Genomic DNA, 24,696 nt, shown 5'->3' with positions numbered 1-24,696 from the left:
CATAAAGAAGTTAATAATAACATAATAATATCACAAGTAATTGTCAATATAAGAAAATCTTTCTGCCTTTCCAATTTTCTAACACAAATCTTCCTCTTGTTGGAATCAACTGACATTTCAAATGTTAATGATCCAACCTGATCTATATATATCACTTGTATTGGGTTCTTGTTATATTCTTCAAATCTTTGAAAGAATTCTGCGAACATTTTTTATACCGGGGGAATTAATTCTTGCTACAATTGACTCAGAGACATTTTTCAAATAAACCATTCAGGCTAGCAGGAAAACCGGCTTTGATACCACTGTAATATTCTCTTTATTTATTTATTTAAAGTCTAAGAAAATTTTCTATAAATTTTCTTTAGAAAAAAAAAGCTCAATAATTTTTATCGAGAATTTAACAAATTTATATAAATTATAGAGCCATTAATGACAAAGCTTGTAGAAAAATTCCACTGCAAAGCCCAAATACTTAAATTTTGAGAGGGAAATTACTTCCAAATTTATTTTGAAAGGAAAATTGACAAATAGATAAGCCGGAGTAATTTGGTACTCTTTAGAAACCTCTTCTGGTTGGACACCTTTTGTTGAGAAACCTCTTCTATTGATAACTGCTTGTGAATGCTTTTTACTTCTTAGATTAGAATCTTCTTTTACTTATGTTATTATAGTGTTATTCTTCATCAAACAACTACCAATGCATAAACCATAAAGAGACATCAGACACAGAATATAGGCTATCATCCAAGGCCAAAACCTCTCCTACTTGAGAGGAAAAGCCGAAAAAATTCTTCTTCTTATAGAGACTCCAATTGACGAATACCAAGACAAGACCCTTGACCTATTTGTCACTCCAAGACCAAGACACAAGTTTCCTTTCACTGCTTCTCTTTCACACCCAAGTCAATAGTTGATCCAATTGCTTGTCTTCTTTATACTTCGACTATACTAAAGATTTTCGGTCCTTGGTTCAGCACTGCACTCCTTGTCTCTATTTTAGAAACCCTAGCACATGTGTTTGACCAACTTTGACCCTTTATCTTCCTCGCTCTAGAAATGGACATTCTTCCTTCAACTCGGCTACCTTTTGGCTTGATTTCTTCCTATATTCAGTTGCCTTAGAGGTCTGTAATATTTTCGGCCTTTCCTGCAGCAGATGATCCTTCTCTCATTCACACTTGTGACAGTGAAACAACCCTACAAAAGACCCGAAACACCTTTTCTCTTCCTTCCTTCTTCTCGCTGGCTATGAGGCTCTCTTTTGGATGATTCTCACACTTCCTACTACAGAGTTTTTCTTCATCGAAATTATGTCTCTGAAATGGAGCCGAGCTGCCCTATTTATAGTTGTTTGCCCATGATAATAAGCCGACATGGCATTGAATTAGGCTGACATGTCTTTTGGAGAGGTTTCATCACTTTATTTAAAGTCGACTTGCTAGGAGATGCTTGTGCTTGTCTTGGAGGGATATTTGACACTTTCATTGACTCATACTGTAATATCCCTTATCAGGAATATTCCTCAAACACAAGCAAACTCCAACCAGAGATGGATTGGGAGGGCATTTACCAGATATGTCGCCTCTGAAAAGAGGACAAGATCTGGAGGCTACCTGGCCCTTTCCAGACTCTGTCTAAGAGTATAAGAGAAAACAAACAAGTGGTATAGTAGTCGGGAAGCTCAAAGAGATAAAAATAACAATGGTGCAACATATAACAATATAACCATAAGCAGATACTCAAGAAATGTAGAGAGAAATGCTAAGCAATTTTATTATACTGAGTAATAGAATGAGTACAAGAGGTGATCAGAAAGATGGCACCTTGACTTGCACAAGGCAAGTGAAGAAATACACTCAGAATAGCAAAGGAATGGCCTCTCTCTGAACTGCGTCCAAGCTGCTGGAGAACTGCCGTGCTACTTCTGCTGCTAGAAATCAAATGAGGATTTTGGGTTGTTCCCCTCCTCAGAAAATGCTGAAACTCTGGAATCGGATTCTACTCAGAAAACCCAAAAAAACCCAGAAAGCTTTTCTGAAATGGCCGACCCCTGAAAATCGCCCCCTTGAGGACCCACGTAATCCCTCAAGGCTCTGCGCTGCCACTGAAATAAACCCACCACAATTCTACCTGAAACTCAACCAAAATCTTCCAATATGCAAGCGTTGATCCCCTGCTCAACCTCTCAGCACAAATCCACCTGCAAAACCTCAATCCAAAACTCCTGCCAGAAAGAACTGCGTCATCCCTCTGAAGACTGCGCAGTCATCTAAGATGCTCAATCCTCCTGCCAAACTGCTAATGAAACTACTGCAAAAATACTGATGGAAATACCTTGCCCGAGCAGGCACTCGAAGTCCCCCGGGGCTAAGGGTGAGATCTTCGAACGAAGACACTCAATGCACTAAACAGTGCTGCAAACTAGCTAAACAACCAGCGTGCTCCAAGTCGAAGTGACTAGCTCAAATGCACATAATCGAATGCCAAAATGAGGAGGATACTCTCTCCTCTATAGCATTGGCCTCTCTCAATCCCAAGGCTCACCTCCTCCAACGTAGCTTTCCTCTTGCCACGTGTTTCTCATCATCTGCGCAGTCACTCCATGTGTCTACGTGGGCCCCTCCTCTACGTGGTTCTTTGGCCCCCCTTGGCTCACCTTTTAAGTTACAACATTGTGCTACTAGGGAGTGTCTTTATTCATGAAGTGAGTATGTCCCCCTCTCCTCACCTTTTGTTAAAATTGGCAACCAGGGCAAAACTTCATGTGGGTCATCTTATTCATGGCTAATAATATTTTTATTAGATTCCTCTCGTCGAGAGGTGTAGGATTGATATGAAGATCATCCAATTCCGATAAGTATTCATGGAGATATGAATTTATTTTGATTATGGAATTATTCTCAAGCCGACCTACAACTCATGTAGGCTCAGAAGCCCAACAGTCGCATCTATTCACCCACCAACGTTGTATATAAATATAAGAGGACTTTTCCTCATTTGGACTCACTCATCTCATCACATCTCTCTCTCTCTACTGCGCAGATATGAGTCTCTTCTCTACTGCGCTGAAATGGGTCTCTCTCTCTCACACATGTGAAGCCGGAAGCTGTTGAATTTGAAGCTGCAACTGCAGAAGTAAAGATTGACTTGCGTGGCCTAGAAGATCTCCTCTTTGGAACTGTGCTGTAGGTTCATCTGAACCTCCTTTGAAAGCCGCAACTTTTGGTGGTGGAATGAAGTCAATCCGACGAACGGTTTGCAAGATATCGACTGCCCTAGTTTGAAGCCGGAAACTGCTGAAACTGAAGCTGCAACTGCAGAAGTAAAGATTGACTTGCGTGGCCTAGAAGATCTCCTCAACTGAACTACACTGTAGGTTCATCTGAACCTCCTCTGGAAGCCGAAACTTTTGGTGGTAGAATGAAGTCAATCCGACTGTCGGTTTGTGAGATATGGTCTGCCCTAGTTTGATAATGAAGCTGCTAATGCTGATGCTACTGATCTAGGGTTTGCTACTGCTGATATGAATCAGATTTATTGTACTATTTCTCTCTGCTGAATTATTGAAGATAAAAGAATATTTGATCAAAGGGTTTCCCCACACATTGTGGGGTTTGTCCCTGGCTAGCCGCCACATCTTGTGTCTCTTGTCTTGGCTTGTTTTCTGTCGATCGTTTAATGTTCTATCTGCACTTTACTTTATGTACATGTGATTGCTAATCGGTGGAATATAATAAGAAAAAGAAGTAAATTGTTATAAGCATAGAACATACCATAACTTAACATGGTATCGGAGCTGAGGTGAAGACAAAGCCCGAGCAAGAGCAAGAGCAATCATTGAAGAGAAGATTGGCAAGGCTATCCTAAAAGAACTATGGGGTCCTCAACACTCTTTCCTGCCGAAGACAAGCTCCGTGAGAAAGCTGACTATCACGGATGAAAGATGTCTATCGATCTAACCCTTGAAGATCAAGGAGTGTTGGACCATGTAAGAGGCAATATTGTTGAACCTTCATCAAATGCATCTGCTGCTGCCTGGAACAAATGGAAAAATGGAGAAGTCAAAACAAAGAAGATCATCCGGGACTCTATCGACAAGCGCTTGGTGGCCTACATATCTAATCTAGACACCTCTAAGGAAATCTACGACAGACTGGTGAGTTTATTTAAAGTTAATGATGCAAATCAAGTTCTGTTTCTTAGAAATAAGCTGAGGGAAATCAAGAAGGGTAAAGATGAAAGTATGCAAGCATACTTCTTAAGAATCACCAAGATCAAGAACGATCTCCTATCTATTGGGGAAACTATTACTGACAGAGAAATGGCACTCACAACTCTTGAAGGATTACCATCTGAATGGTATGTGTTTAGGACTACTCTTCTGAACTATAATGTAATTCCTGGTTTCGAGGAATTAATGGCTAGATGCATTCAAGAAGAAACAAGGGAAGAAGTGTAAGAAATGCCCATGCCTAAAGGTCCTCCTGCTGCCTTTTCTTTTCATGCAAAGAAAAGAAATAATTCCGGGACTAAATCAAAAGGAAAGGCTGGACCTAAGGCTAGAAGAAAATGACGATGTTACATTTGCGATAAAGCAAGTCACTATGCAAGGGAGTGCCCTGATAGAAAGGACTCACTCTAGGACGATGATCAAAATCCCTCTGATGGCAATCAAAGGAATGACAAATTCAACAGCAAAAGGAGAGCTGGGAATCAAGGAAGAGGACAAGCATTCAAGAAGGCCAGAAATTCCAGGATGTATTAAATGCACCTGACCTCAAAAAGAACCTAGTGTCCATCTCGGGAACGGAAGACAAAGGCTACAAGGTAACCTTCAGCGATGGCAAGGTATGTATATGGAAAAATAATGTTAAAGATGCCTTTACTCTTGGGTTTAGTGTTGATTCATTATATCAGGTCGATGGAAGTTTGCTAGGTGTCATGTCTTATGACACATCTCTTCAGTCCGAACTTTGGCATCGGAGGTTTGCCCACCTTCATTATAAAGCTATACTCGGTGTAAGACAAATGGTGATAGGGATGCCCGAATTCTGAATAGAGAATGAAGGTGTATGTCCAGGATGTGCTAAAGGAAAGCTCAAAAGGGGACCATTCCCCTCAAGCCAAAGCAAGACCTCTGATATATTACAATTGGTTCACTCAGGCATACCTGAGGTTGGCATTAAGAGGGAGACTACTACACCACATACTCCTGAGCAGAATGGTGTGGTGGGAAGGAAGAACCGCACAATGATGGAAGTTGTCTGGGCCATGCTACATGATCAAAGACTTCTGATGTTTCTATGGGCTGAAACTACAATCACCGTCGTATATGTACAAAATTGATGCCCTCATCAAGCATTGGGTTCCAAGACTCCTGAAGAAAAATTCACCGGTAAGAAACCTGATGTTTCTCATTTTAAAAATTTTGGAAGCCCTGTATACTTTCATGTGCCGAAAGAGAAAAGAAATAAATTGGGAGCATCTGGAAAGAAGGGAATTTTCGTGGGCTATGGTGAAAATACTAAAGGCTATAGAATCTATGTAGCCGGTCAAAGGGAAGTCATAATTAGTCATGATGTCACCTTTGACGAAGATATGGCTCTCAGCAAGGTGATCAATCTTCCGAGTTTGAGGAGCTCTCAAGAAGCCAACACCAGGGAACCGAAAGAAAAGGATGATGAATCAATGCCTGATGTAGAAGAACCCATGGATCCGATTGATCCTCCTCCATATGAGCCCTCCTCTTCTAGGAAGAGGCCTTCATGGCTTAAGGGGTTACTTGATGATGCTGAAGGACATGCTGCACCCTGAGGAACCTTCCGTCAAAGTAAGAAACTTAATAGGTATCAAGGATACCTGACCATCATGAGCACGATCATACAAAATCGGCCTTCGTCATTCTCAGATGCCGTCAAGCATCAAGTATGGAAGGATGCTATGACCGAAGAATATGAGTCTATCATAAAGAATGATGTTTGAGAAGTAGTTCCCAGACCCCAGGGCAAGACTGTTGTTACTTCCAAATGGCTTTACAAGATAAAGCATGCAGCAGATGGAAGCACGGAAAAGTATAAGGCTCGTTTCGTTGCTCGAGGTTTCTCCCAAAAGGAAGGTATAGACTATGATGAGATATTTGCACCTGTTGCCAGATATACGACCATCCGCTCGATCATAGCCCTTGCCGCTTCACAAGGATGGAACCTACATCAGATGGATGTCAAGACTTCGTTCTTGCATGGCTCGATCAAAGAAGAGGTCTACGTGGAGCAACCCGAAGGATTTGAGATTTATGATCGAAAATCTCATGTATGCAGGTTGAAGAAAGCTCTCTATGGGCTGAAGCAAGCACCCCGAGCATGGTATGAGAGGATCGATAGCTACTTGATGAAGTTGGGATTCACTAGGAGTGAAGCCGATCCTAACCTTTACTTTAAGGTTGAAGATGACAAGCCTCTCATACTGGTGTTGTATGTGGATGACCTCTTTCTAACAGGTGCAGACCCTCTCATTCACAAATGTAAGAGGGAGTTGGCCTCTGAATTTGAAATGAAAGACCTAGGACTGATGCACTACTTCCTAGGACTTGAAGTATGGCAGAAGCCAAGGGAAATTTTCCTATCTCAAGGGAAATATGTGGTAAAGATATTGGAAAGATTTGGTATGATGGACTGCAAGCCTGTGACTACCTCGGGGATCTTAACTTTTAGAAGTTATATGGTAGTGATGTCGGACTAGATTTGGGAAATGCCTCTGAGTTTCATAAACTCATTCGCATTGATGTTCTTGGTGAACCTCCGTCCGAACGTATTTTTTGCAGTTAGTATTGTGAGCTCATATTTGGTTGAGCCTCACTGGATTGATGCCAGGAATCTTCTGAGATGTCTTCAGGACACAATCTCTCATGGATTAAGATACACTGCCGGAGATGTGAGACTACTTGGATATATTGATGTTGATTGGGCAGGCAGTGTGGTGGATCGTAAGAGCACTTCCGGGTGCTGTTTCACCTTGGGATCTGCTTCGATATCCTGGATGAGCAGGAAGCAGAAGTCGGTGGCTTTGAGCACCGCCGAAGCAGGATATATTGTTGCTAGCATAACCTCGTGTGAGGTAGTCTGGTTGTGAAAGCTCTTCAGAGAGCTGTTTGGATTTACATTGGATACCACTGTGATTCTCTATAACAACCAGAGGTGGGATTCGATTATTGAGGAATCCCGTATTCATCGATTGCTCCAGCAGATAGACATCATCTTGGATATGGTAAGTTGATGAGCAAGGAAGTTCCATCGCATTAAGATGATGTACAGGTTGATACACCTTGTCAAAGCCCCAAGGAAAGATCTAATCTGTGACTTTCCCAAACGACTTGGAGTCGGTAAGAAACCCTTGTACAAGGGTCCTTCATGTTGCATACATTGAGCTCTGGGAGCTCTGAGGGCTTGCGGTTATTACTGGAGCAACATACGACCACAGGGTGACTCACCCTCCCCTGGTGGTGCACACTGGAACAAGATGATTCGCTCTCTTGTGGGACAAGATGATTCGCTCTCTTGTAGAACAGGATGATTCGCTCTCCTGTGTAGCAGGATGATTAGTTCTCCTATGAGGCCTGGATTGATGTGTTCTCCATGGCAATTGTAGCAGGATTGATGTGTTCTCCTGTGAGGCCTAGATTGATGTGTTCTCCATGGCAGCCTGGATTGATGTGTTCTCCATGGCAATTGTAGCAGGATTTATGTGTTCTCCTGTGAGGCCTGGATTGATGTGTTCTCCATGGCAATTGTAGCAGGATTGATGTGTTCTCTTGTGAGGACAGGATTGATTAGTTCTCCTGTCGAGGCATCATACCCATGCAGTCTGGGACTCATGGGAAGTACCTCTCATCTGATCAATGAGCAGGGAAATGAAGTTAGGGACCATAGTAGTACCGATGGATGCATCGTTGTAACTACCGTACTCCCTACGCTAGGATGACCTCCATTGATCTGGGATCAATGATACTGGTCTGGGACCAGTGGTAGGAGTTGTACCATACTATGACGCTGACTTCGGGTCAGTTGAGACTGGTCTGGGATCAGTGGTACATACTCTGAGATTGACTTTGAGTCAGTGGAGGATGATATTGGTCTGGGACCATTGGAGTTGTACTCACTATGACGCTGACTTTGGGTTGGTTGAGACTAGTCTGGGACCAGTGGTACATACTCTGAGACTGGCTTTGAGTCAGTATGATACATCCTCGATCATTTCTTCTTCTTCATAATTCGGACAAAAGCAGAGTAGAACAGAACAATGCAAGAGCAGAGCAGAACAGAACAAAACATCACAGATCAGTGCAGGGCAGAACAAGACAAAGCAGAACAGGCAAAATAGAGCAGAGCAGGGCAAGGGTCAGGCTGTACAAGGCAGTGCATTTGATGGATGAATAGTAACGACTGATAGACAGATTGCAGATGAAGTTCTCCATGGTTGAGAGGGAGTGTTAAAATTGGCAACCAGGGCAAAACTTCATGTGGGTCATCTTATTCATGGCTAATAATATTTTTATTAGATTCCTCTCGTCGAGAGGTGTAGGATTGATATAAAGATCATCCAATTCCGATAAGTATTCATGGAGATATGAATTTATTTTGATTATGGAATTATTATCAAGCCGACCTACAACTCATGTAGGCTTAGAAGCCCAACAATCGCATCTATTCACCTACCAACGTTGTGTATAAATATAAGAGGACTTTTCCTCATTTGGACTCACTCATCTCATCACATCTCTCTCTCTACTGCGCAGATATGAGTCTCTTCTCTACTGCGCTGAAATGGGTCTCTCTCTCTCACACATGTGAAGCAGAAAGCTGTTGAATTTGAAGCTGCAACTGCAGAAGTAAAGATTGACTTGCGTGGCCTAGAAGATCTCCTCTTTGGAAATGTGTTGTAGGTTCATCTGAACCTCTTTTGAAAGCCGCAACTTTTGGTGGTGGAATGAAGTCAATCCGACGAACGGTTTGCAAGATATCGACTGCCCTAGTTTGAATCCGGAAACTGCTGAAACTGAAGCTGCAACTGCAGAAGTAAAGATTGACTTGCGTGGCCTAGAAGATCTCCTCATCTGAACTGTGTTGTAGGTTCATCTGAACCTCCTCTGGAAGCCGAAACTTTTGGTGGTGGAATGAAGTCAATCCGACTGTCGGTTTGTGAGATATGGTCTGCCCTAGTTTGATAATGAAGCCACTAATGCTGATGCTACTGATCTAGGGTTTGCTACTGCTGATATGAATCAGATTTATTGTACTACTTCTCTCTGCTGAATTATTGAAGATAAAAGAAGATTTGATCAAAGGGTTTCCCCACACATTGTGGGGTTTGTCCTTGGCTAGCCGCCACATCTTGTGTCTCTTGTCTTGGCTTGTTTTCTGTCGATCGTTTAATGTTCTATCTGCACTTTACTTTATGTATATGTGATTGCTAATCGGTGGAATATAATAAGAAAAAGAAGTAAACTGTTATAAGCATAGAACATACCATAACTTAACACCTTTTTATTTATAAACAACTATACAAGGCAAAATTGAGCAAAATCGAATCTTCCAATTAGCCATGGCTAATTAGGAATATTACAGTCTCCCCTGGCAAAATGTTGCTTGTCCTCAAGCAACTGAAGTGATGGATGCTGCAAGATCTTCTCACTTTCCCAAGTGGCATCCTCATTCAGTAAATTCTTCCACCTCACCAAGAATTCCCGAACTGTCCTGCTCCGCAGCTGCCTCTCCTTGGTATCAATAATAGCCTCTGGTTGTAACACCAAATGCCCCTCATCATCCGTGGGTGGTAGCTCATCTGTCACTGTCACATGCTACCCCAATGCCTTCTTCAGGCATGATACATGAAAAATGTTATGAATCTTGCTGCCTTGGGGCAGCTCCAACTCATATGCAACCTATCCAATCCTGCGTATCACCCTGTATGGTCCATAAAAGCGGGGCTTGAGCTTCTCAGCCCCCTTCTGGTTCAGTGACGACTGTTGGTATGGCTGTAATCGTAGGTAGACCATGTCCCCTACCTCAAACTGTCGCTCCACCCGACCCTTGTCAGCATACAGCTTCTGCTGGTTCTGCGCTGTAGCCATGTTATCCTTGAGAGCTCGGAGAATATCCTGACTCTCTTGGATCCAAATCTTGGCTCTCGGAGCCTTGCTAGCACTAAACATCACGTTAGCAAAAGATAAAGGATGATACCCATACAAAGCATAAAATGGTGACATACCGATGGACATGTGATGAGTAGTGTTGTAGCAGTACTCCCCCAGATGCAGCCACTTCAGCCATGCTCGCTGCTGCCCACTGACATAGTTACGCAAGTAGCCCTCCAGCCACTTGTTAACTATCTCTGTCTGCCCGTCCGTCTATGGGTGATAACTAGTACTCGGTGTCAATTCCATCCCCACCAACCAGAAAAGCTCCTGCCAAAACCCACCCATGAAACGGCTATCCTTGTCACTGATGATGGTCTTAGGAAGACCATGTAGTCTAAAGACCTCTCTAAAGAACAGCTCGGCCACCTATGCTGTTGTGTAGTGTGCGGATATGGCGAAAAAATGTGCGTACTTTGTCAGTCGATCAACGACAACAAAGATACAATCCTTGCCCTGCACAATGGGCAACCCTGTGATGAAGTCCATCGAAATACTCTCCCATTTCCCCTCTGGAATGGGAAGAGGTTGCAATAATCCTGCGGGATGGCTCATCTCCCCCTTGTTCCTCTGGCAAACATTGCACTCCCGGACATGCTAGAGTATGTCCTCCTTGAGGCCCTTCCATGAGAACCTCTCTCTAATGGCCTTGTAGGTTTTGGTAAACCCCTGATGACCTGCCAATGGTGAATCATGTGACGCCTGAAGTATCTTCTTCTTGAGCTGAGACCCCTCAGTGAAGAAGATCCGGTCCCTGTAGTAGATGATCTCATCGACCACCCTATACTTGTCATCCGCCACTTGCCCATCCAGAACCTCACATGCAAATCTGTCCTTGGAGTACTCTACTAAGAGTCGAGCCCTCCAGTCTGCATCCAAGCTCATAAGAGACAACGTGGCTAGCCTATGTGAAAGGGCATCTGCTACCACGTTGTTCTTACCCTTGACATACTCGATGTCAAAGTCATATGCTTGGATCTTGCTGATCCACTTTTGTTGCCTCTCCTGTAGCTGCTTCTGCTCCAAAAAGAACTTGAGGCTGTTGTGATCAGTCCTCACCCTGAACCTGTTACCCACCAAATACTGCCGGTACTTAGCCAATGCATGCATGATGGCCAACATCTCCTTGTCGTATATAGAATACAACCTCTCGTGTGGAAGGAGCTTCCGGCTCTCAAAGGCTATAGGGTGACCTCCCTGCATCAACACTGCGCTGATCCCCTCTCTTGACGCATCACACTCCAAAACAAATGGCTGCGTAAAATCTGGCAACACAAGCACTGGGCAGCTGCTCATAACCTCCTTGAGCCTGTCGAAGGCTCGCTGCGCTGTATCCGACCAACTGAATGCCCCCTTCCTCGTCAAATCTGTCAGGGGTGCAGCAAGCTGTGAGAAACCCTTGACGAACTTCCGGTAGTAAGTACAAATGCCAATGAATCCTCGAAGTTCTGTCACGTTTCTCGGCTCCGACCAATCTCTGATGGCCCTAATCTTCTCCTCGTGGACCCTCACTCCGTCCACTCCTATGATGTGTCCCAAGTATAACATCTCCGTCAACCCGAACTCACATTTGGAGAGCTTGGCATAGAACTGCTGCTCCTCCAAGATGCGTAATACTGTCTCAATGTGTTGGAGATGCTCCTCCCAAGTCCTGCTGTAAATGAGGATATCATCAAAGAACACCAACACAAACTTCCTTAAGTGACTGCGGAAGATGTGATTCATGCAAGACTGAAATGTAGCTGGGGTGTTGGTTAGCCCGAAGGGCATCACCAAAAACTCAAAGTGCCCATAGTGACACCTGAAGGCGGTCTTGGGAATGTCCTGCTCCCTCACGCGAATCTGATGGTACCCAGATCTCAAATCAATCTTTGAGAAGAACCATGCTCCTCTCAACTCGTCCATCAACTCATCGATCCTGGGTATGGGGTATCTGTTCTTCAGGGTCTTCTTGTTCAGGGCCCTGTAGTCCTTGTCTCTGATGCACGCAGCTCTACTGCCCACTCTATGTCTCCCTTCCGGAAGACTGCCTCCATCTGATGAGCCGAAATAGTCTGAGGCGAATATGTATGCTGTCCCCGTATCTTCCCATGCCTCCCTGTCTTCTCATCATCCCACTCCATCTCTAGGGTCTTCTAATCTGTCGTGACCTTCCCTAGAGTGATGAGCCACTGAACACCCAGTATCATGTTGGTGTTCGAAATATTGACCACGAAAAAGTGGTCAGTCAATGTGTAAGTGCCCATTGTCACGGATAACTCTGGTACATAATGTGCACACACCATGGTTTAATCTCCTGGGACCAAAACTGAAAACCCATCGAAGCTCTCTATCTGTATACCTCTCCGCTCAACCATCTGTGCATCGATGAAGTTGTGGGTTGCCCCACTGTCAACCAAAACTGATACTCGCTGGCCACGTACTGTCCCCCGTACGCGCAGCGTCAAATACTTGGGAACTCCTCGCAATGCTGCAAGGGCTCCTCCGGTAGGTGCAAAAGCTGCACCACCCGCTGCTGGTGGTGGAGGTGGCAAACGATCCTGCGCGGCATGACTACCTCCTACCTCCACATCATCCTCCTCATCCTCTTCCCCGCTGCTCTTGGAGAAGACCTCAATAAAATGTGCTTTGCCAGCAGCACATCTATGTCCTGGTGCCCACGGCTCCTGACAGGTGAAGCACAACCGCTTCTTCTTCAACTCCCTCCTAGCATCATCATCAATCTGTACTCGTCCTGGATTCCCCTTCAGAGGCGGAATCCTCACATCCTTCCCCTTAGGCTGGAAAGCCTGTCGCTAGGGGTAAGGTGTCCAGGTCCTAGGTAAGACGTCCTGTAAGTCCCGAGTCCTGCTAATAGCATCCTGAAGGGTGGTTGGTCTAGCGGATCTGACTAGACCCCGAAGTGGCTCTGCTAACCCCTCAACATACATGTAAATCCTTCGTCCCGCAGACAGATCTGGCACCATCACTGAAACCCTCAAGAAATCTGAAATGTAGGTCTTTGGGCTCCCAGTCTGTTTGAGCCTCGTTAGCTCCACAAAGTGTTGTTCCGGATCCCTCCGGTCAAACCTCTCCATCAATCTCCTAGTGAACTCGGCATATGTCGTCACTGTGGAGTGTCCGAGTGTAACCATCCCATGGAACCACCAATCCTGGGCCTCACCATCCAAATGTAATGTTGCCACCTTGATGGCCTCCATCTCCGACATCTGGTTAAGCTGGAAGTAAATGTCCAGCTTCTCCACCCAAGACTTTGCCGAACTGTTTGATGAACCATCAAACGTGGGCAAGTGGAATCTACTAGCTGCACGGTGGGTGTCACCATCATGATAATGCCGGTACCCTCTATGATGGTCACGGGGTCTACTATCCCGCTGGAGCTGAACAAAGTCTCTGAATGAGAGAGCCTCCCTGAACTCTTGCCCATAGGCCTGGTATTCTACAAAATAATCGCCCATATGACCCGACTCTACCTCCTGTTGGGCTCCAGCCCCCGTGTCTGCTCCTAAGAAAGTGGGCATGGTAGAGCGTGTAGGGGCATGTGAGGCCACCTGCTGAGTAGTATCACGCTGCTCTGGCAAATGGTGGGATGCACCCGATCCCTCACCAACCTGGAAAACCCGTGGGCTCTCACGCTGTCTAGCCTCTACTGTTGTGAATCTCTGCCCCATCACCTCAATCTGCCTCGACAGATCCTATACTGATTTGAGGAGCATGTCCGCAAATCTCTTCCCATCATCATCTGCCATCGAATCCTCCTGCTCTGCGTCCACCACAGGCTCCTTCTGTTCTGCGTCCACCACAGGCTCCTCCTGTTCTGCGTCCACCACCGAAACACAGTCTCCCTCTCCATAAGTGTTCTCCAACCTACACCTAGTGTCTCTGTATCTCCTACCTCTGTAACAAATGTAGGGCTTTTCCCCTGATGTAATAGATTGATAGCTCCACAAGTTGAGCCAGATCTATGCTCTGATACCACTGTAATATCCCTTATCAGGAATATTCCTCAAACACAAGCAAACTCCAACCAGAGATGGTCTGGGAGGGCATTTACCAGATATGTCGCCTCTGAAAAGAGGACGAGATCTGGAGGCTAATTGGCCTTTTCCAGACTCTGTCTAAGAGTATAGGAGAAAACACACAAGTGGTATAGTAGCCGGGAAGCTCAAAGAGATAAAGATAACAATGGTGCAGCATATAACAATATAACCATAAGCAGATACTCAAGAAATGAAAAGAGAAATGCTAAGCCATTTTATTATACTGAGTAATAGAATGAGTACAGGAGGTGATCAGAAAGATGGCACCTCGACTTGCGCAAGGCAAGTGAAGAAATACACTCAGAATAGTAAAGGAATGGCCTCTCTCTGAACTGCGTCCACGCTACTAGAGAACTGTCGTGCTATTGCTGCTACTAGAAATCAAATGAGGATTTGGGGTTGTTCCCCTCCTCAGAAAATGTTGAAACTCTGGAATCGGATTCTACTTAGAAAACCCAGAAAAACCCAGAAAGCTTTTCTGAAATGGCCGACCCCCGAAAATCGCCCCCTTGAGGACCCACGCAATCCCTCAAGGCTCTGCGCTGCCACTGAAATAAACCCACCACAACTCTGTCTAAAACTCAGCCAAAATCCTCCAATATGCAAGAGCTGATCCCCTGCGCAACATCTCAACACAAATCCACCTGCAAAACCTCAATCCAGAACTCCTGCCAGAAAGAACTGCATCATCCCTCTCAAGACTGTGCAATCATCTAAGATGTTCAATCCTTCACCAAAATGCTGATGAAACTACTGCAAAAATACTGATGGAAATACCTTGCCCAAGCAGGCACTCGAAGTCCCCCGGGGCTAAGGGTGAGATCTCCGAACGGAGACACTCAATGCACTAAACAGTGCTGCAAACTAGCTAAACAACCAGCATGCTCCAAGTCGAAGTGACTAGCTCAAATGCACATAATCGAATGCCAAAATGAGGAGGCTCCTCTCTCCTTTATAGCATTGGCCTCTCTCAATCCCAAGGCTCACCTCCTCCAATGTAGCTTTCCTCTTGCCACGTGTTTCTCATCATCTGCGTAGTCACTCCATGTGTCTACATAGGCCCCTCCTCTACGTGGTTCTTTGGCACCCTTGGCTCACCTTTTAAGTTACAACGTTGTGCTACTAGGAAGTGTCTTTATTCATGAAGTGAGTATGTCCCCCTCTCCTCACCCTTTTATTTATAAACAGCTATACAAGGCAAAATTGAGCACAATCGAATATTCCAATTAGCCATGGCTAATTAGGAATATTACATATACAAATGTAACATGCCCAAGAAGGGTCCTTCATACATGACATTGACTCAATTTGATTTTATGACCAATCCTAAGGGCTCACAATGGGAGCCATTACTAAAAAAAAAAATTCCTTGCTCATGAAACCCATGAGACAAGAATTACAATAATATATATTTTTTTCTTTACATCAATTACATAAAATCACAATTACACATGTCATTATGAAGACCGAACCTAGTTACACTTTTCAACACCTTTGTCTACTAATGTGTTTTGCTTCAGCTTCTAACAAAATGCTTCAAAACCTCGTCCTTCCTCGCTAACCGCCAATGAAGAACCTGACGTGGTTCTCCCTCTTGACTAGCTAGGGTGGATGTTTCACCACCGAAGCTAATTGCCACCAACTACGGTGTATAGTTCCAACACCGAAACTAAGATTTCCACAAGGGTTTCCCCTCACACAATAAGCTACTAGAGCTCCCAAAATAGTTATCAAATATCAATAACCAATCATGTCCTTGAATGAACTCTAATCTTTCTTTTTATAATTTTTCCCCATCCAAATACCATGGGTCATCAAAATACCATAGATTTTCTCTTTATAACCCTTTTTAATTTAATTAGTCATTTCACTTTTTAATATTGTTTTTTTCTCAGTGAAAATGAACAATTAAATCAATTTTCTTGGAAAGGGACATTACACACATACCTGTAAATACAGAAACAGTTGATGGGAATCAATCCCGAGTCCACAATAAACTATTGATGGTAAATGAAAAAACTTTATTTCTAGTTCTTAGCTCAAAGAAAATGGAGGCCTCCTTTTCTCTCAAACCCCTTCACTATATTTCGAAAATCAGTTAAAAAAGTCAAATTTTTGGTTATAAAGCACACTGTCCACGACATTGGCAATTTTATCCAAAAAATCATGATTTTTTTTGGGTGATAATATTGCTAGCTTACCCACATCGGGATAGATCATGATGCCAGTGATATTATCACAACATTTGCAACACTGGAAAATATGGAGATTCAAATATCCATTTTACTATTGCTAGAAACATGTCTAAACATGTAGAGACAACAACCTGTTGATCCACTATTTTCTGCTTTTATACTTGAAGACGGCAAATCTTCTAGATAGTTACATATTAAATGTAAATGTTCTGTGGCACTTGGTCCCTTAGTGTAGCCATATAGCCCTCTTCTAGCACCCCTTAATTGTTTCTCTAGAATAGACTTTTCTGAGAAATGGCCTTATTTTATGAAATCTTTGATAGATATCCTGATATGCATTTTCATTCAGTTTTCATTATTAATTATCAGCAACACACTCAATTTTACAGACAAGCATGAAAATTGTAGTCCTTTAATTTCAGTTTTAATCCTTGCATGAGTAGTTTTGTTGTGTTGTAAATATCATAATATGTGCAACGATTTAACTGTTTCTTCCTCAAAACAGGAAAACGTTTTGAAGGAGTACCTAAATTATAAATTTCAGCAGCCATATCAGCAGGCTTTATATTACAGTTCGTTACTGATAAATCATCGCATGCGGCAAAGGAATGAATTCCTTGAGGTTCTTCCCCATATTGAAGCAGATAACCTTCTGAAATTTATCCCACGGATAACTTTACGGACATTCGTTGAATGCTATGTTTCAGGTTTGGTTCATTATCCTTGGTATTTGGATCTTTTCATTTTTACACTTGAGAGGGGAAAGATGGATTTTGTGTTATATATGATTATATCTTGTTCTGCATTAGGTAATATGACATCAAAGGAAGCTGAGTTCCTGGTTCAGGATATTGAAGAGTCTTTTTTTAAGGGCCCTGTAGCTCCAAGCAAGTCACTTTTTCCATCTCAGCACGTGGAAGAGAGAATTGTCAGACTAGATTCTCGCACAAATCATTATTATCCTGTTGAGGGCCTAAGTGAAAAAGATGAGAATTCTACACTGCTTCATTACATTCAAGTAAATCTTCAAAACACACTTTTGACTTATGCAGTCACCACTTAATACCTTTTTTGAGGTTTGCTTTGAAGAATTTATGAACAGATTTACGGTTGAAAATTTTGTCATCTATTAATATATCTTATATGCTATTCTTTAGTGTCAGAATATAGTAGCTGATTTCCATTGAGTATGATTGTTTACAAGTGCTTCGGTGAAAATCAAAGATTTAAAATAGGTTCAATATCCCTCCAGACACAAATCATTAGTATCCTGTTGAGGGTCTAAGTGAACAAGATGAAAATTCTGCACTACTTCATTACATTCAAGCAGATCTTGAGAACACACTTTTATTTATGGAATCACCCTTCATTTCTTTGTTCTGTGGTTTTTCTTTCAAGAATGGATGAACAGATCTAGAATTGAGAGATTTTGTTAATCTATTAATGGATTTTATATGTTAGTTAATACTGTCGTGATAGCTGATTCCCATGAAGTATGACTGTTCATAAGTGATTGGGTGAAAAGAAAATGTTCAATATAGGTTCAATTTTCCTTCTTTTGCTTTGTCTTTTCAGTTTTCCGATTTTGCCTTCGATTCATTTTAGATTTCTTTAAAATTTTACCTAGTTTAATTTAGTTGTTTGTATATGCATGTATTTTTATATAATTTTATTGTGTTACTGTTTTCCATATCCAACCGTGATTTTTATCTTTCTATCTGCAATATTTAAGATATTCTAGGTGCAAAGGCACGTGATTATATAAAATTCTAAACAGTACCTGTTTGAAACTTGTGAAGCTTGAACAAGATGACTCCAAGATGAATGTTCAGCTAGAGCTTTTCGTTCAAAGTGCCAAGCAAGCAGCCTTTCATCAGCTTAGATCTGTTGAGCAGCTTGGATATATTGTTGTACTGATGACACGGTAATTGGATCCATAGAGTTTTTCAATTATTTTTTCAGTTTTCGTTCTGATAACTGCTTTTGTGCCAGTGCTAACTTCAGTGTATACAATGTCTCATAACTTTCTTCATCAAAATATTTCTAAATTTAATGGCATAGCCTTTTACAACTTGCTTTCTGAGACAGAAATGATTCTGGTGTTCGAGGAGCACAATTCATTATTCAATCCACTGTCAAGGTATTATAGTGGCCTCAAATAGATGTGCTGCCTGAGTCATATCTACTGTTTATGTAACTAGAAAATTCTTTCCAAATATCATGCTTGTGTTCAATCTATATTTCTTGAATTTTCATGTTTCAATTTTGATTTTGCTTGTACAAAATTCACAGGACCCCGCGCAGCTTGATCTGAGAGTTGAGACATTTCTCAAAATGTTTGAGAGTAAACTATATGCTATGTCAGATGATGAGTTTAAGGTAAACGTCTCCAGCTATGACAGGCTATCTGCTCTCTTCAAATCTAAACTATAGAAACAATGAAAACTACACTGATATCTTTTCTCGAGTGTCTAGCATATATCTCATAACGAATCTTGCTAGTATTTATGGATTGTCGAGACATTCTCTGGTATCCTTACATGAGTAAACTCTGATCATTCTTGGAATCTCGTTAAATATCGGGAAAAAATAATTGTATATGGATGCATTTAATGAATACAACTTCACAAATTGGAATTTAGGGTATGATACATTTAGATCTCATTTGGTTATCTTCTATGTAATCTTTTGAGTCTTTACTGTGCTTATTACAGATAAGTTATTGCTGAATCTAGCATAACAGGGAATTGTAAGTGTTATTTTTTATGGGCTGTCCTAAAATAAATTGAGTTAATCCAATATTTCTTATACATGTAAACTACATGAGGCTTTGTTTGATATATTTGGAGTGAAAACATGATGACAAAAATGAACTAGGATTTGGCAACTTTGTGTAATGTCCCTTTGCAAACCATAATAGTGGAGGGTATCGACTTAGTAGCCTTACTAGGTTCCCGTAGGCTATAGTCGGGATAAAAGGGGATCAGCTGGTTTAATGTCATCATATTTAAAAGGTAGCATTTAATAATTAAATAAAAAGTGGTAAGTCATTTAATAAAAATAAAGTGACCGATGGTATTTCCAGCCATCCATGGTATTTAGAGAGGAGGAGATAATGATAAAGAGAAAGGAGGAGGTTCAAGGAGGACATGTGTGGATGATTTGAGAATTGAATTTGGAGCTCTAGTAGGTTATTGTGTGAGGGGAAACCCTTGTAGGGATCCTAGTTTTGGTGGTGAAACTATCCACCCTAGATCGTGGTGATTAGTTTCTGTGGTGAAACATCCACACTAGCTAGCTAAGTCACAGGACACGTCCCCCATGGTCCCGTGTCCCGTATTTTACGTATTGGACACGAAAACGGCCCTAATACGTGTCGAATTCGTGTCCAATACGATTTTCAACGTGTCCTGAAAAATTGAATACGTATTCTCTGTTTTCTGTCGTGTCCTGAATTTAGAAAACGCGTATTTGGTTGGTAGAAAACGTTGCCCTAACGTATTTCGATAGGTTGAATACGTACGGGAACCCCTAAACCGGAACCCGTGTTTTATCTGTGCATTTCTTTATTTTTGTCAAACGAATGGTATATTAAAATCGTTATCAGCTGTGAGAAACAGCATGCAATGGCACTCCTTCCTGCCAATTCACAACTTTTAAATTTCTAAAGCATACTCATGACATCATGAGGCACCTTTTGCTGTAGCAGTTCAAAGCATTCAGAGTAAAGCTAAATTTATTACTGAGTCCGAACCTGGCATAGATACTGTCAAACCCTACTTTATTAATCAGGCATGGGTACTTTTCAATCTGACTCTTATAATTAGCGTATGCTATCTGGAAAATTTATTTTATAACAAGGTGTGAGGTCATGGGAATTGACATGAACCTAGCCTAGGTATTGGGATGCCTTAACTCTTAGAACCTGGCATATAGAGGCTAAAGACTATTTTGTAAACCTGACGTATGTACGTGGGAATTTAGATTCTCTGAACTTGGCCTTCGAGGGATAGGAATTTCTACAGCGTGAACCTTGTCGGGGTATCAGTTTGGCTTAGATGTTGAGAAATGTTTAAGCCATAGTTAATTGGAATAACAAGCATGAATCTGTCTTCAGTTTGGTGCTCTCCAGGAAAACTGAGCTTGTTTTTTCGCTCTACATTCCGTGTTGTAAAGTAGACTTTTGGTGCTAGCAATTATGGGAATCAAAGACAATTTACAATTAGATTATTATTGTTGTTCAATAATGCCTAGAGCCATCTCTATAGCACTTCATTCCCTAATATACTTTATCTATAGAAAGTTTTATCAACTGACTATTCCTGTGATTTCCGTAAATAACACATAACACACTTCATCTTGAAATAGAAAATCTAACAATCAAAGCAACGTGCTTACTATCTTCAACCCTTCAAGTTCAAGACAAATCTATTTTGGTATACCAGAATTTGTCATTGGCTGCCGAAGCAAGAGATTATATAATCTTGTCAATTGATCTCGATTCTCATGTAACCTATTGACAAGGATTGGATCCATAAACTAAATATTGAATTAAAATTTAAAACTGAAAAATTCTTAGTAATATCCATGACAGACTCTAACGGATCTATGAGACCACAAATAAAACACATATATGACAGTGATAGATTATTGTGACCTTTGATTCTATTTATTCTATTTATTTTTTTAAAAGTGAACTATGAACTTTGAGAAGTAATTATATTTTAATTTGATTAGATAAGCTGCAAACTGCAATTTAATATGGATAAAAAACTATATTTAGGTATATATATATATATATATATATATATATATTTATTAAATATATATAAAACATGTCCCCCGTGTCCTGTTTCCAGGTCGCTGCATTTCGTATTGAATACTCGTATTTACATGTCCTCCGTGTCTCGTGTCCTCGTGTCATGTGACTTAGCTAGCTATTGAAGAAGGAGAAATCATTGGTGTTCATCAGAAAAGAAGGATCGGAAATCAGAGACTAAAGGAAGAGACTAGTTGTAGTAGTGTGCAAGGAGGCCGAGTTATTAGCAATTCGCACCACATGAAGGAGGGATGAATTAACAGAGAAGGAGAGTCGATTTACTTTGCAGAAAATAAGGCCAAAATGTTTGTCAAAGATCGATTTTGCAAAGGATCGAATTGTGGATACCTGGAAGGGCCGAATTGTGGAGGCTAAATTATTCTGGAGTTGTGGAGGATGAGTTAAGAGGGACGAGTTTCTTTCCCAAGGGCATAGTCACCTACGGAGACAAATAAATAGTTGGAGTGTTGAGAAGCCTTGCACTGGGTCGATTTATTGCAGAAAAATGGAAAGTGAACTTCCAAAATTCAACTTGCCGAGGTAATTTCCGAATAAAGCTGAGTTGTTCCAGCCAGATCATAATTTCTAAAGAGGCGGAATTGGAGCTAGTCGAATTTGCCAAAGGATTTATAGCCAGGTTTCGAGCCAAAGAATTCCCAGAGGGAGGCCGAATTATCTCCAATGGTTTTATTTACCACTTAGTGTCAACTACCCCTTGACCAAAGTACAAAGCAGAGCAATCATAATTTTTTTCAGATTTCATCATCATCATGCAGCTTCTAGCCGTCATAATGTGATCCAAATTCTGCAGCCCTATGGGCCATTGTGTAGGAATGATTCTAGTATGTTTATAAATCCATGTAAACATCTAGGTAAGCCTATGATTTTTACCAAAGAGTTTCACTCTAGGGATTTTTTTTTCCTTTGCTAATTATCTGTGTTTTTAAACATTTATAATTGGCAGAGTTTTCTCTCGTACATGCCACAAAGCTAGAGTGGAGCTCAATGGTGAGGTCTTAGGTGAGTCCCAGTGTATAAAGTTTATGTAAATTATCATACTGTATCATCTACAAAGTGTCGTAGAATTTGGTTGAGTCTAGAGGTCATAATTTTTGTCAAAATGCCCCTTCTAATGGGATGTCTATGTAAAATTTGATGTAAAAAGTGTTGTCTATAGAGGTTCTAGGGGGTGTGAGTACTCAAAATTATACCTCAACTCCTAAAACTTCTATTTAGACACTTTGGGGGTGGAAAAATATGTCTAAACCCCTCTAGAGTCATTATTTTTATTTTATGGCAAAAATGGCAAAATAATTAACCAGAAATTAGTCAAAAAATCAAAATGAGAAATAAGTTTTTCTCCCAATAGAAAAAAAATTGAAAAGGGAATGTGCACTTTCCAAAAAAGGGATAAAATTGAAAGTTGAGAAAAGTCTCATTTCCAAGGTAGAAAAATCCCACAAAAAAATTGTTGGGCTAGAAAAAAAATATTTTCTCAGGGGAAATTGAATTTTTTGGTCTAGGTGGTTATTTTTAATGAGGGAATTTCAAGGAAAATATTTTTGAGGATATTCCAGTGGTCCAAAACCACCCCAGGGTCAAATATTGGTCCATCCAACTCATCAATCAAGGAAGTCGATTTTTTCTATGGATCTATGCAGCAGTAATCAAGGGTTCGAATTATTTTGAGGAGGATCAAGCCATGGATCAAGTCAACTAGCCATTTTTTCCACTTGGAGGCTCTCACACTCTCATTTTTCTATATAAGGAAGCTCTAAGCTCCTCATTTACATCGTGAAAAATCTTGAGCTCTTGGCTAAGTGAAGCTCTACTACTTTTGTAATATTTTTTCTGAGCAATAAAATAAAGTCTTTGGGGCAAAGCTATGGTGTTATTCTTCAGTTATATGGTAATATCTTTCTGATCTATTGTGCTTCATGTTCTACTAATGTTTTAATTTTGTTATTTCCATTAGCTCTTGAAGATTCATTGGTGTACAATTACCTTGCATCATTGTTTAGATTTGGAGAAACACTTTAGGATTGAGTAGATCTATTGGTTTTCAGTTAAACCCTTAGACTCCTCTTCCACTGTGCTATCCAAATCTTTGTGGATCTAACAAATATTTTTCAAGTGTGTAGAAAATAATATTTTTGATAAATTCTTGGATAATTGGGGACATTTTTGGTTGAATTAATGAACTATTAAGGGCATAGAAGCTGACGAACCCATAGTGAGTCATCTAAAGACTTATCATTCAAATTTCGAAATAAGAAAAGGGGTTTTCTTACCATTTTCTCTAGATCGAATTCTATCTATCTTTAAAATATTTCAAAAAATATTCGAGAGCGTTAAATGGATAGATCTGCTATTTGAAGAGCTTATTATTGTAAATTTGTAAATAAATATTGTATATATCTTTTCCTAACCTTGTATATAATTTCTATCTGTTTTGTATATATTTGTTGGGTTTTCTTGAGCTTTTCTATGCAAATTTGAAGAGAAGGAATCGATTTTGGTTTGGATCTAGTTGTATATATTTTGCGGGATTGATCCCATTGAAGACTTGAAGGAAAATTGTTTTTGAAGCCACGATCACCCTTCTAGCCTAGACAGCTAGGGTTTTGAGGGAAACGAAGAATTTTTTTACGCCTTCTAGCCTTTCTCTTATGGCTACAAGGTTTGGAGGCCTATTTTGCATCCAGATCGAATTCTCTCCAAGGGTTCTCACTCCATATAATTTTTTGTAAGAAATTTTTTTAAGGGGTTTCACTTGGGTTTTGTTACTTTCTCTTTCCAGATCTCATTTTATGATAGGCGCTAGCCTTGGAAGGCTTGTTTTGGTATATATCAAGGGTTTGATTCATAATTTGTGGCTCAAATAATTTTTTGAGACATTTTCTTAAGGGCCACTAGCATTTCTGGTCTCTTTCTCTAGGTTGCAAGCCCTCTAGGGCTTTAACTTTTTTTCCCTTCATTTTATATACTAACCCTTATCGATTTTGCAGAGATTCAACAAAATTTGAGAGGGTTTCACCAAAACTTTTGGGCATAGAATCAATTTCATAGATTCTTATTCTCATTTGCAAATTTTTTGAAGAGGGCGAATATCATTAGAGCCTTTTTTGTCAAGGCCGAGAGCTCCTAGAGGAGCTATCTCTTTGACTGGTTCGAAGAACGATTCGTGTGGGAAGACCAATTTTTTTTGAAGAATTTTGAGTCTTCATCCTTAATCAATCACCATAAAAATTTAAATAAAATTCAAATAAAAGTTAGAGTAATTTTATGAGCAGGCCGTAAGGTCTTGGAGGCCTTCCTTCACCTAGGTCATCGGCATTCAGTGACTAGCATCCATCCTTGTTGAAGGCCGAGAGTTCTTGGAGGGTTAGATCAGTTGTTTGGAGTATTTGCAATCATAATCATAAGTTGATCTGATTTGACTTTGTATCT

General features: G+C 41.0%; 1 protein-coding gene across 3 annotated transcripts in view; it reads left to right on the top strand.

Moving 5' to 3' along the window:
* The window catches only part of LOC149154060 (insulin-degrading enzyme-like 1, peroxisomal), a 699,115-nt gene that overhangs the window by 629,273 nt on the left and 45,146 nt on the right, over window positions 1-24,696 (top strand). For all 3 annotated transcript variants that reach the window (XM_089445417.1, XM_089445416.1, XM_089445418.1), the window contains 5 exons: window positions 16,933-17,134; window positions 17,237-17,445; window positions 18,227-18,351; window positions 18,516-18,567; window positions 18,720-18,806. In XM_089445417.1, the coding sequence (XP_089301543.1) occupies window positions 16,933-17,134; window positions 17,237-17,445; window positions 18,227-18,351; window positions 18,516-18,567; window positions 18,720-18,806 (675 nt within the window). The remainder of the gene's footprint in view (window positions 1-16,932; window positions 17,135-17,236; window positions 17,446-18,226; window positions 18,352-18,515; window positions 18,568-18,719; window positions 18,807-24,696) is intronic.

Source organism: Pinus tabuliformis, chromosome 9 (assembly GCF_031772625.1).
Source record: "Pinus tabuliformis cultivar Carrire ecotype Pingquan chromosome 9, CPIR1, whole genome shotgun sequence".
Classification (NCBI taxonomy): Eukaryota; Viridiplantae; Streptophyta; class Pinopsida; order Pinales; family Pinaceae; genus Pinus; species Pinus tabuliformis.
The sequence above is the reverse complement of the archived record's forward strand: the minus strand, read 5'-3'. Positions and strand labels throughout refer to the sequence as shown.